Here is a 14,714-nt window from a genome sequence, read left to right as displayed (position 1 = left end):
TGGACACAAACGGTACATTGTAAGACAGAAAATTGTAGAGAGAAACACGCCCTATAACATAGGATACAACATTTTAATGAACAGTGTTTTCCATAAAATCGATAAAATGAAAAATATGCGAAATAATATACATGTACTGATTTCTTTCGAAAATCGAGAAGTATGAAACTATGATCCCTTCCCCGACACAAACGGTACATTGTGAGACAGGAAATTGTAGAGAGAAACAAGCCCTATAACATAGGATACAATATTTTAATGAACAGTGCTTTCCATAAAATCAAAAAAATGAAAAATATACGAAATAATATACATGTACTGATTTCTTTCGAAAATCGACAACTATGAAACTATGATCCCTTCCCCGACACAAACGGTACATTGTGAGACAGGAAATTGTAGAGAGAAACAAGCCCTATAACATAGGATACAACGTTTTAATGAACAGTGCTTTCCATAATATCAATAAAATGAAAAATATACGAAATAATATACATGTACTGTAAAGAAAAAAAAATAAAATGTAAAAGAAATAAAAAATTCTCAAATTTATCATTTCAGTCAAATACCTATCTACTCTCTCTCATCTACTTTTTTACGCCTCAGTAGACAATCTACAGTCTCTCAGTCTACAAATGGATGTCATATTGACATCAAAGTAAAATTTCTCATGTCAAAAAGCTCCCAGACAACAACTTTCAACCAAATATCGACGTTATTTTAAAATTATTTGGAATAAATCGAAATAAAAATGAAACTTCTACACCCTGTATCTCCGAAACTAAGCATTTTAGACATACATTTATACGAACTTTTTTACTTATTTTTATCTGCACAATATGCTGCCGAAGTTTCCAGAATACAGTTCGGACCATCCTGTATATTTTTTTTTATTTTATATAACCTAAAAAACATCCTTAAGCAACAATCATCCCCTTCATAAATATTTTGAGTTACGCACTGCACTGCAACCACTCCAAGCTGTTCGACGTCCGCGCCACTACATCCCCGAACACTTCCAACTACATTGTTTCTCCATCAACCCTCTCCGGCGCATAAATCACGGGCCCGGCACCCCCGTATAACGAACACGGAACGTGTATACGTATACGCGAGGCCCATTCCCGCTCACTTGAGAGACAAATTTCACGGTTTTATCTTATTTTTCCGAAGCCCGATGTCTCTCAACAAAGATAGATCGCCGCCAGCGCCATTCTTGCAATTTCCCTGTCGTATCTGGCTCGGTAAATCTTCGGTGATGTATCGCCACCCCCTTCGCCTTCGAGTCGGCCCTTTTGGACCCCTCGAAGCCCTCCGCCTCCCGCCTACGCTGTCTGGAGATGTGCCCTATACCAGGGGAAGAGGGAGAAAAGTTCGCGTTTCTTTTTTCGGAGATGATTTTCTTTATTTTTTTTCGGCACAAGGTAATAGGCAAGAAAAAGAGGAAATTTGAAGGAACCAAAATACGAAAATACTAAAATTTTCATGTATTTTAAGGTTTAATAAACTCCCCGGCAGAGCTGCAAGGAGTGCTATTATGCATTCATAATAACAAGCAAATTTTAAAATAAGAAACAGGCAAAAAAAGGTACCTAAATACGTTTATTTATTGTAAACATTAATTATAATATCAGTACATTTGGTTAAATTAATTCCAGACGATGACAAGTGAGCTGAATTTTTAGAAAGTAAATTTATTTCCTGAGTGCTTGAACTTGTTGAAGTTCCATCATTGCCAGAAATGTTACCCAAAATATTACATGACACTTTTTTCTTATTTTCTTTGGAATTTTCTATATAGCTCTCTGCCACTGTGTTAGAGCGCCAACCACAATGTCTTTTAACAGTTAATAAATCCACTCCTGAATCTGCAAGCAACGACGCAGACGATCTACGGAAACAATGTGCAGTATATTGTTGTGGATTTGGAAGACTTAGGAACAATGCTATTTTATACGGCATTTTCCCTAAAGTATTAATGCCAACGGGTTGCTTAATACATTTTCCATTTCTGTATCCTACAAAAAATCGAGTATGCTCTGTGTTGCTTGGCCGCATAGCTATATATCTTCGAACCATTTCCACCATATTTATTCCTTCAACATTCCCTTTCGTTATAAAAAAAATCACGTGATATCTTTGTTTTCGTAAATGGAATAATGACATGAATGCATTGTCCTTCATCTTTAACATTTTGCAGCTGCAGATTTGTCAACTCGATACGCCGCGCTGGCAGGCTCCCACAAGCCCCACTATCAATGAAACTTTTGTCAGGAAATAAGTTTTATCATCGGCTTCCAACAAAAATCGAGTTACATATGTCTTCTTTTCTTAAAATTGTCGATTTTTTTGACCGAAATCCTTCTGATTTTCTTTTTGGAAATGCAATTAAATGGACGACTTACTAATATCTGTATTTTTCTTCACTGATATAACTGAACGTAGCATGGAATAATATTCCCAAAGTGATGAAGCCTTCCTATGTTTTGAAAGATTTCAAAATATGCCGGGAGAACCTTTTCGTTACTACTATTCTTGATTCCTTTCCCTTTACACCAAACTTCAAGTTTTACATAGGCTTGATCGTACGTTTGTCTTGATTTTTCGGGGAGTAGGGAATCGACAACGTTTTGCGCAATGCCTTCAATATCCGAAGGGACACTTTCAGAATCAGAATCACCCATATTAATATTATTTTTTGCTTTTTGCTAAAACTGAACGTTTAACACAAAATTGAACATAAATAATTGAGTTGTCAAAGTCAAAATGGAAACAATCAACAAGCACGGTTACCACGGCGTCGACCAATATGGGCACCTGATACTTTTGAATTTTAATTCTTATTAAAGACGTGTTATGCCAACTATTCGATGCCGAGGATTCAGACAAGTATTAATTGGCAGTTTACGTCAATCTAAGAAAGTTCTCTCGTGTTTCAGTGTTACGTACACGAGTAGAAATCATATACTTTAATGAGTCATTAAATATTCAGGATGTGAATCCTCAATATTTTGTTGTAGACATCAGACTCGTCCCGTTTTTTTATAAAAAAAAGGATACGGTAGGAAGTTTCAAAAAGGATTTTCTTTAATACCGGGTGTTTCTCAAAAGTGGCACATCCCTATATGTTTTTATTTTTTCGAATTAATAAAACGAGATTAGGTATGTTAGTATATATAATATAAATTAGGATTGATTGACGTATTCAAATGTTTTCAGTCACTTCCTGTTTCACCGGAAGTAAGTACAAATTTTGATATATTTTTGTTTGCTTTTTTATCGCCTACTATTCTATTGCATACTAGTTCTTTAGGCATTTTTTGACAACTTCCAATTGATATTTACTGAGTTGATTTTACACGTTAGCGGTTAGACAGAAGCTAACATAATAATGCTAACATAATATATATGGAGTGCTCAGAATTAAAATGAATGAAGTCCAATTTTCTATTTTAAGATAATGGTCTTTATACGTATAAAAAAAACAACGCTTTATTGTACAAAATGCCAAAACAGCTTCATCGACAAAGCATTCACAAAACAAAAAAGCACAAAAACAAATATAAAAATAATAAAAAAGGTCATACAATACAAATCAATTCAAAAAAATTTACGTCATAAAATTACAAATAAAACATATATGGACATTGCGGAACACAGGCGTATCTAGAAAATTTTACACAAGGAAAACTGTAAATGGATAAAATCGTGTTATATATCATAAAATCAAGAGTTATAAAATATTAATTATTAAATACTAGACCTTTAACCAGTGTGTGAGATGATTAAAATTTTAAAATTCAAAATTTTTCTTGATAAACATCAACAAAAAAGTCGTTTACCCCGCATATAGGGTTCTCTCCAGTAAGTATGATTTCAGAGCTTTGCGAAATGCGGGAAAGAATGAAAGTGACTTGATATTCGAAGGCAAATGATTGTACATTTTCTTGGCATTGTACAGTATTGAGCTCTTAACTAGTTCTGAGCTCGGGGGTGGCAGATAAATATCGTACTCCGCATTCCTAAGTGGATAGTTGTGAGAAGGCCTTTCCGGAATAGAGAATATGTGCTTGCGGATTAAGCAAACGGATTCAAAAATGAATAAGGAAGTCAGTATTTTGAAATTTTTAAAGAAATTCCGGCAGTGAGTTCTACTGTTTAGTCCAAATAAGTATCGAACTGCTCTCTTTTGAAGTTTGAAAATACGATCAAATTTTGTCGCGCAGCAAGTGCCCCAGAATGGAAGGGCATAACGACTCAAAAAGAGCATAATAGACCATTCTAGAGGTTGATGAGTTAAGTTCCTTAGAAACTGATCTTAGCGCAAAACAGGCAGCGCTTAGTTTCTTTGATATATATATATATATATATATATATATATATATATATATATATATATATATATATATATATATATATATATATATATATATATATATATATATATATATAAGATCGGAGAAAACACTATTAATAGACAATGTGAAATCAACAAATCCTTTAATGACGAAGAAGAGTGTACCGATGAACCAATTTATATCTAAAATTTCAAATATTTTCAGAGATAAAATGGTTCAAGTCCAAAAAGTATAAACAGACGTTCTTAAAAATGACCACAGTTGCATTTTGTGTTACTTTAGTTGGCAATTATACAATTTAAAATATAATAAAGCATTGTGTCAAGTTTTCTTCTCCAGATTGTTTTATTTTAATTAAGTAACATTAAAAAACTTTAACTCTCATTTTCTCCATAATTATTTTCTAGGACTTGATACAGTTCACTTCTGAACCCCTCATATAGCTTAAATAGACTTGAAGACCTAAAGAAAACAGATATATCCAATAAATAAATCGAAATGTTCTGACTGACAAATTATCAATAAACAATTAATCTACTTAGAGGAGGAATTACGTCTAAATGGAGTCGGATGATGGGCGCAGTACGTTCGCTTAATCTATGTAGTGGCGTAACGCGAACAGCCTGGGCGAGAATTTATGGACTGGACAGCGAGTCAATAGGTGGCGCTTCCTGGTGCCGGGTTTAAGCGCAAATTGAAGACTGTTGTTGGGTTAAAGGATAAACTGCCGTTAAATTATCTGCTCGCCTGTTCGTTATTAGTTCGATTACGTCAAGATAATACGGTTGTGGCGTGCAGTAACTGGTATAATTTTATAATATACGAGTATATTTGTAGGAAAAGAAACTTTTAAAATGTTTGATTTCGACGTTAGACTGCTAGACTGTGAAAAAATAACGGTAAATTTGTTATCATCATCATCATTCTCAGGTTATTCAAACATTTCCAATTATGGTGTAGCCTCCCTCACATATTTAGATACTCTCTGTTTAAGTTATCCTTGCTGATTTCTTAATATCATGATTCCATCTCAGGATTGATCTTCTTCTAGGTCTCTTCCTCATGGGTACCATGCTGTCATTTTTGTGATTCATCTATTGTCCGTCCTTCTTGCCATGTGTCCTGTCCATTGCCACTTGAAAGATTTGATTCTGTGGACTCACAATTACCTGAGTCTTTTGTCATATCCACTCTATTCTTTTACGGTCTTTCTTGGTTATTCCCAGCATATTTCGTTCCATTGAGCGTTCGAGAAGGAATGGGGACCAGGGAAGCAATGTTTGGCCTGTCTGTTCTCTTACAGAAATGTAGACACCAACAAAAAGACGTATACATTTGTTTCATCGACTACGAAAATGCCTTTGATAAAGTAGAACACACAATGCTGTTTAACATCTCTCTTCAGTTCTTAAAAGCACTATATTGGAATCAGACAGCATACATAAGGTTAGAGCAAGACGAAACAGACGAAATACCAGTACAACGTGGAGTTTGTCAGGTATATGTACTGTCTCCCTTATTATTTAATATATACTCGGGATAAATATTCGATAAGGCCCTAGAAGATAAAGACATTGGCATAAAAATAAATGGCGTCCCAATTAACAACCTTCGGTATGCAGATTTCGATTATCGCTGACAACCTTGAGGCTCTTCAAGAACTTCTAGACGACATAGTTCGGGAAGGAAATCCATTGGGCTTTAAAATAAACACGGCAAAAACCAAGATAATGGTCGTTAGTAGGAGAAATATTCCACCACCCAACATAAGAGTATACGGACAATGCGTAGACACAGTAATAAGTTCAAATACGTGGAATCCTGCCTAACATCGGACCTTGACCCCGACTTAGAAGTTGCCTATATCGCGTATAGAACAGGCTAGATCAATGTTTAACAAAATGAGAAATTTATTATGTAACCGATCACTCAACATCAACATAGGTCTGCGTTTTGTCCATTGTTATGTATACTCAATCCTCTTATACAGCTGTGAGACATGGACGATTAAAATGGACACCATGAGACGGTTGGAAGCTTTTTGAAATGTGGATCTACAAAAGACTCTTGAAAATACCCTGGATAAGTCATGTTGTACGCAATGAAGAGGTTCTTGGGATGCTTAACAAGGAAAGGGAATTACTTGCAAATATAAAAAACGTAAGACGGCATACCTGGGCCATGTCATGCGCAATAGTAGAGCAAAGCTTCTGAAGTTGATTATAGAAGGAAAGGTAGAAGGTAGAAGAGGACTTGGGAGAAGCAAGCACTGTTGGTTGAAAAACTTGCGAGACTGGACTGGACTGAACTCACACGAACTGTTACGAGCTGCACAGGACAGACAGTGTTTCGCTGCGATTGTTGCCAACCTTCATTAGAAGATGGTACTAAGTATAAGAAGAAGAGCGTTGTGCCACCTGCAGTTTCCTTATAATGTCCGTTTTAAGTGTCTAGGTTTCGTATGCATAGGCTATGACGGGTAGTACACATTGGTCGAATGTTTTTTTTTTCTTTAGATACTTGTCCCAAATATATACAGAAAGGTCCACAGACTTCGAGACATAGGAAAAATCAAGTCCATTTAGCGTGTGTCGCAATTTTCACACCTTAAAATTTTTTGTTTTTATAGTAACATATAGCAACTGCAGCGACTATGAAAAAAGTTGTGTGGTTTTCATAGAAAATAAGGGCACCTGTAATTCATTTGAGAATGTGATAAATCGCTAAAAGAGGTTTCCAATCTCTTGGATTTCTATTAATATTAAATAAATTTTATTAAAAATTGAACTAAAATTGTTAGTATCATTAAACACAAGTCAAATTCAAAAATTGTATCAGTCAAATGCCCTCATTTAAGGTGAGTATTAAAGTAAATATAAATACAGCCCGTTCTAAGCTCTACTTAAGCTTGTCTGAATCCCGTTTTTATTTCTTCAATCGACTTGTTCTGATAAATCCACTTAATTATCTGATTTTTTTCATTAACGTGATACACATCCATTTTTAAATGCAATTCAAGAATCTGAGATAAATTATTTCGAACTTATCAAGTTTAAATAAAACGAAATTAAACGTCAGTCTAAACAAAATTGTCATTTTTGAAAACTTTGGACACACGCTAAATGGACTTGATTTTCCTGTCTCGAAGTCGAACTTTTGCGTATATTCTTCTACTATTTCCAGTGTTGTGTTATTTTTTAGAATGTATTTTCTTTCTACTAGTTCGTTGTACATTACTTTAGTTTTTGCTAAATTCAATTTGAGACCTACTTTATTGGTGACTGTATTTAGTTCGTTAATTTGTGTTTGTCTATTGGCAATTAGGACTATGTCATCAGTGAATCTTAGATGGTTAAGATATTCTCCATCTATTTTTAATCCTTTGTTGGTTCAGTCCAGTTGACGGAAGATTTCTTCTAGTGTTGCTGTATACAGCTTTGGGGATATCGCGTCTCATTGTCGTATTTGGGTATATTGTACCTATGTTCCAGGTGAGTTCTTCTGAAGCATACATCTAAAGCATACATTTTTAAGCTTTAACAGTGTCAATATTGAATCATTTTGGACACCAAATTTAAAGAAAAATTAAAATTATGTCATTTTTTATAAATATCAAATTAAAATACATTTTTTTGGAAACAGATTTGTGAAATCAAGAGGAAATTTTTATTTTTATGCACTAATTATCAAATATAATATATTCTAAGGCGAATCTCTTTCAACTAACTTTAAACTGGCACAGACCCAAAACGCACTATGCCACTCGGAAAATAATAATAAAAAAGGAAAATTTTAACTAAAAAAAGGCGTGATGAATGCCATGGCAGAGCCAAAACCTTGTCTGGCGGGCGCAATAATTTATATAGTGTTAAAAAACACAAATAATGTCGAATGCTACGTGTTTTATTTGGTTTTTGAGCAATGTATGCGTAGCGGTGTCTACAGTTAATGAACAACGCCAAATGAAATTCTACATAAAAAATAAATACTACATATCGTAAAAACGAATGTAATAATTATTATTATCGATATTTGAAGTTGAACTAAGCTTACTGCATTAAGCTGATAAAACTAAAATCATGTGCACTCCTCCGGACAATCACAACAATGCTATAAAAATCGGAGAAGAACTATTAGAATATGTAGGGGAATTCAATTACTTCAAAATATAAGGTTCAGAACTTAAAAACCAACAAAACAAATCCTAAATTATACAACACCCTATATATTTTCTTATGTCTCAATTAAATTAGGACATAAACGACATTAAGTAATCCGAATTTACCAGTTGCTTCTACAACATAAAAGTGACTAAAGAACAAATTTATGGTTCTTCTAATAGTAAAAGTCAATAAAAAGTACATAAAATCAATTGGTTTTACGATCAGTCGAATTGTTCTTTTTGATTAATGACAATTCAATTGACTGGCACTTTATTTGTGACGATAAAAAAGTGGTAAACACGATTTTATTACAACAGAATTTTATGTTTATTCGATATTTTAATTTGATTATACGATACGTTTCGTCAAAAAGTAGATACCGAGTTTATTTACAATAATAAAAGATAAGAAAAAAGTGATCTTAAATGTATATTTTTTACATATTTGAATATCTTAGATTAGAAACCAAATATGGACACTTAAAACGGACATTATAAGGAATCTGCAGGTTGCACAACGTTCACTGGAACGAAATATGCTGGGAATAACCAAGAAAAACCGTTAAAGATTAAAGTGGATACAACAAAAGACCCTGGTAATAGATGTCATCAACAAAATCAAATCCCTTAAGTGGCAATAGGCAGGAAACCTAGCAAGAAGGACTTACAATAGATGGACCACAAAAATTACAGCATGGTACCCTCGAGGAATTAGGAAACCTAGAAGAAGACGAAACCTAAGATAGGTCCATGGTGTTAGGAAATTGGCAGGGATAACATGGGCCTGCCAACAATATACAACATTGGGCCCAGTAACAAAGAGAGTATCTAAATACACACACCGGAAAAGTCTAGGAATATTACAATTTTATCCAGCCATCGTCAGTAATTTTATTATTTGAATTTCTGATATAATAAAATTAAAATAAACAAATAATTTACTGGACGTATTGGAAATAAAAATGCGAAATTTACCGAACTTTTCAAATTTACCTTGATTTTTATTGAACTCAAAAAAAACAAACATTTTTTTTATTCTAAACTGTGAATTAAAAAAAAAAGATAAAACCATTTTTACTTAATAAAGGGTGTGGCCTCCTCTACTGTTCATTACAGCCCTACGTCGTCTCTCCATGCTCCTGATCAGGTTGTCGATCTCTTCTTGCGGTACAGCCTGCCACGCTGCATTCACGGCCCGAACCAGATCCCTACGAGTTTCACGATACATATCCATTCTCAAAATTCTTCTTTGGACCGCATTCCATGCGTGCTCGATGGGGTTGAGGTCAGGAGATTGTGCCTGCCAGGGTAAGATGTTTAATTGATGAGCATTGATAAACTTACTTACAACTCTGGCTGTATGAGGCTGTGCATTGTCATGCATGAGAAACGACAGGCTCAAGAAATCAATCATATATGTGATTCCTGTTAGAAACCTTTCAAGAAAAACGAGATCGGTTTTTCGGCCTAACTGGACTCCTCCCCAGACCATAACTGTTCCACCTTGATAAGGGTGCACTTCCTGAACATGATCCAACCGAATAAGATTTACCGGTTCTCTCCATACCCTAAGCCTTCTCGAATCTGGATGAATTCCAAAGCGTGACTCATCCGTAAAGAGAACATTGGTCCATTGTTCATTCGACCACTGAACATGATCTTGAGCCCACAAATATCGTACCTCTCGATTTCCTCTCGTTAAGGATTGAGCTCTCCAGGGGCGTCTGCTTCTTAAGTTGACCTCTCTTAATTTATTGCGAACAGTGTCAGGACTAACGGTTACATTATGTGTTTCCTGGAGAATTAAACTAAGCTCTGGTGCTGTAAGAGTCGGTCGGCGTCGAGCATTTAATTGTAAAAAATGATCTTGCTGAGGGGTAATAATGCGATGTCGCCCTGTGTGTCTTTCAGCAACATCACCACTTTCACTTAATCGCGATATTACACTTTGCGTTGTATTTAATGCTCTAGCTACGTCGTTTTGGCGCATTCCAGCTTCGAGCATACCCATGGCCCTTAGCATTTCGTCTCTGTTAAGATGTCTACGCTCCATAATGTCGTTTAATACTAAACAGAGTTATTTGAATGAATTCTGGCCAGTTATCATAAAAACATAGCCAGTAGAGGTTAAATTCGAACAATTGATGCTAGGTGCTTTTTACACATTTGACAAAAAATGCACAAACACTTCTGCAAATATCCCAAATTTAGAAATAACTAGCGTGACTACTTCGTTTCAATCGAAGTAGAAAGAATTGGCATACAAATATGTGGTTGTTTATTCAAAACATTTATTTTTAACTTTAATAAAATGATATCCCTAGATTTTTCCGGTGTGTGTATGTGATAGAGGCTACACCTAAATTGGAAGTGGTTGAATAAGCTGAAAATGATCATGATGATTTTATTCTGGTTATCTAGATCTAGTGATCTACTATATTACATTCTCCACTCCTATCGCTTTCAAAATTTCTAATAACTTACTGAACCCTGCCATATAGATTTTTATCAATAACTTATTAATTAATTCATACAAAATTGTTTAGTTGATCAATATCATCAGTTTTATCTGCCTATTGAACTTGCAATGCCAGGTTTTTTATTTATTTTATATTTTTGTTCACAGACCCACTACATTTTTTAGATATCAAAACTGCTTTCTTAGATATCAAGTTCCGAAAGTCCGGAAAATTGCGACATCGCTGGATAGACTTAAAGTCTCATAACCAATGACTAAAGAATACAAGGAATAATAACACCCGAGATCAAACTGTTACCATACTTCCAAACAGTGTCGTGGCACATTTTTTACTTAACATAGTTACATGAAGAGATATTTATATTTTTGATAAATATTTTGACTACGCCAATGGTGTATGCGGTATGTATCATACTAATTAATTACGAAAAAACGTATTAAAATGTTAACAAAAGGTACAAAACTGGTATCGACGCGTAGCACATATCAAGTACAAATAATATAGGCAAAATAATTATCGAATTCAATAAAAAAAACGCTAAAAGGTAGAGTAGGCTGTTTATTTACCTATGAAAAGTACCTCCTGGCTCTTTCTTATCGCTGCAGCTTTTACACTTGAAAGCTGAACAACTAATCATCATTGTGATAAAGTTCACTACACACAAACTATTAAAAATCGCTAAAATTGTCTGTGATGACCAGCCGATGACTCATTCGTTACTTCCAAAAAAATGAAGTTTTAAGGGCGTAATAATATTTTTTCCATAGCAACTGTTAAAATTGCCTTATATCTATAAAAAATAGTAGATAAAATTGTACTTTAACAGCGAGGATAGGTTAAAAACTATATTTCTTCTCGCACGTTTTTAAATGCTTCCATTTTTGAATACTTTTGTTTTCCTTTTCATAAGTTATTCGGGATTTAAATGGAAGTAGTTTGGATATAGCGTTTGTCGCCTCAGCCTGAATATCAGTTGGTAATTTACTTATTTCGTTTTGAGTCATTTCTAGCTCTAATTCAGTCAGCAATCGACACGAAAGAGAATTAAAAAATATTGACTCAAAACTGACAACTAAAGAGACAGCTTTATTTATTTGTCAAATTTCATAGAAACCAAAGCCAACCTGAAATAATAATTTCTGAATATTTTTTAAAACGTAACTCGCTATGGAAAAAAAATATTGTTTTATACACGACGATAAAATTGCATTATCGTCTTCCAAAATTAATTCATTAATCTTTTCGGTCGACGATAAAATACCATTTTATCGTCTTGTATAAAAAATAACTATTGTTATAATGTTTTAGAATTCGTTTATTATACATATTTAGGTGTTAAATTAATCAATTTTGCACTAGTAGACTCGAAAAAACATACCCATCCAAAAAAAACACACAAAATAGACAAACTGCAAACGCGTCACCACATCGCAGACATCAATTACGCCCCCTGGCGCCGCCCTCCCGAACACGCGAATTTATGGAAATTAATTAATCACGCGCGTCCTAATGCAACTGCACCGCCACCGCCACCGGCTCCATGTAAATATAAATTAACGCATCGAAACAATGTTATATTGTTTTAATTATAGAATTTATACATCGAAAATACGGCGCCCGATCGTAAATAATAATAAAATATTCAACATTCGACGTCGCGAGGAGAAGCTTCTACTTTGCTGTAGTACTAGTCCAACGTCGGCACAACGTTATAAAAACGTTTAAATTTATTTTAATACCCAAGGTAGGGAGCTAACTATTTTTTGTAACTAATCCAACGTTGTGTTTAGTAAACATGTGGTCGCAAGTCGTGAAAATGCTACTTGGGCGTTCTCACGACATGGCTAGTATATTCCAATAACAAATGTTTGTCAAGTACACGAGTTGTGAGAATGCGCCTTAACAGATGCGAGACTTTGCTAGGCGAGTCAAGTGCTAGGGGGAATCCCCCTCTGTCTGGATCTAAGGAGTATCTCACTGTCTTGTCCCTGGCAGTGAGCAAGTCTTGAAGTACATATTTCGTTCACATTTTATAAACCGGAAAAAAAAACATTTTGTCTTGTTTCCAGGACATTTTCATTATTTTTTTCATCAAAATACAGTCTGGATTGTTTTATTCTTTTATCACTAAATCGTACCGTTATGTTGCACTTAGTTGCACAATTATCAGTTTTATTTCTCAAGTTATCGAACTGATTTCTAAGATTCGAGACACTTTCAAGTAGTTTTTCAAACTTTTGAAACCACATCTGAGAGATAATAGTATTTTTTTAAAATATTAAAAAATTATATTTCGTACATTTCTAACGTATTTCGTACATCTCATGATGCGTTATAGAGACGTTGTTGATGATTTATAACTCAAGGAAAGTGGACACTATAGCCCTTTAAGGTATCAGTCCATTACCCCCCCTCCCCTTCCTACTTATTCTACATTCTACTTGCAAATTTGTCGACTTTTATTGACAGGACACATCGTCTAATTTTCTACGTGATAGATCGGTAGTAGACCGAGCTTGGAGAACAGTACAGTCGTTATCGGTAAAACATTTGCGTGATTTTATTAATACTACCTAAATTCCCAGTATTTTGGATCTGTTCGTAGCAAGTACTTATGACTGCAGTACTCAGTATCTCTGTAGTTCCCTAACCAGACATCATAGCCAAGATTTCCTAAATAGAAAGCTGAAAAAAAAGTTGTTTAGAATGTTTCAATATTTCTTTTATTTTTTACCTAGAGAATTATTGCCATTATATATAAAACTGGTAAAATCGGCCATCAAACCATGTTGAAGAAAAATAGTTTTGTTTCCATAATCTTTGTCTGTTTTTTTTAATCTATAGGTGGTTAATACATACAGATCGTCTGTTTCTATTGTGTGTTTTTCAAGAGTAAAACCATGGTTCTTGGCTATTTCACTCTAAAAATATAATTATTTACCCTGAAAAGTTTACCGTTAACTGCCCGACGCACTATTGCCGGGATCTGTATTATTATTTTTCTGATATTTTTTTCAAAAATACTTCCAAAACTACTTACCACTGAAACATTAAGGTCTTTATCAATTCTACAGTTGCTATTTGTATCTGGATGATCAAAATATGCCTCCGTAGTATTGCATACTGTTGAAGGCCCTCTAGCGACATTCTCACAAATTAATGCAAACAAATTGAAGAAAATCAAAACTATATCAAAAGATAAAGTGCGCATTATTTCTTCGTTTTTAATGTTTACTCAAAACTTTATTTTAATTTTAGGAAATATATAGGATGGCCAAGTGCTTCTATGTTGCGGGCAATAAGAACTATGCGGTCGACATAAAAATGCACATAAAATAAGTATCAATATAAGTTTATATATGTTTGTTGTAATTGGTAATTACAATTTTGGCACGTGTTGATACAAAATATATCTATGGTATGAAGTAATTGTCTATAAGTAGATAAGTAGTATAGATAAGTAAGGTAATGTAAGTACAGATAAGTAATTTCAATATTAAGATAACTTAAAATTGTTTTCGTTAATGATAATTTTAGGACAATATACATACGGGGTGTTTCTCAAAAGCGACTCAAACTTATAACTTTTTATTTAATTATTATATATATTAAGCGTATTCAACTGAGACGTTAACTTGCAAAATCTGGCTTTTCCTACAAACGTTGTTTCGATATATATATATTAATCGGTTTAAAACGTTCAACGTCTTCCGA

General features: G+C 34.1%; 1 protein-coding gene across 1 annotated transcript; it reads right to left on the bottom strand.

Moving 5' to 3' along the window:
* Positions 1-13,573: 13,573 nt before the first annotated feature.
* On the bottom strand, positions 13,574-14,422 carry LOC115884130 (lysosomal acid lipase/cholesteryl ester hydrolase-like; the record flags this gene model as incomplete). The annotated part of the gene is made up of 3 exons (XM_030902630.1): positions 14,041-14,422; positions 13,735-13,921; positions 13,574-13,685 (listed from the first exon to the last, which is right to left on the bottom strand). Coding segments are annotated over exons 1-3 (470 nt in total), but the record flags the coding sequence as incomplete, so codon positions are not given.
* Positions 14,423-14,714: the final 292 nt, after the last annotated feature.

This window comes from Sitophilus oryzae, unplaced genomic scaffold (genome assembly GCF_002938485.1).
Source record: "Sitophilus oryzae breed Bouriz unplaced genomic scaffold, Soryzae_2.0 scaffold_2017_pilon_pilon, whole genome shotgun sequence".
Classification (NCBI taxonomy): domain Eukaryota; kingdom Metazoa; phylum Arthropoda; class Insecta; order Coleoptera; family Curculionidae; genus Sitophilus; species Sitophilus oryzae.
This window is presented reverse-complemented; position numbering and strand designations above follow the sequence as displayed.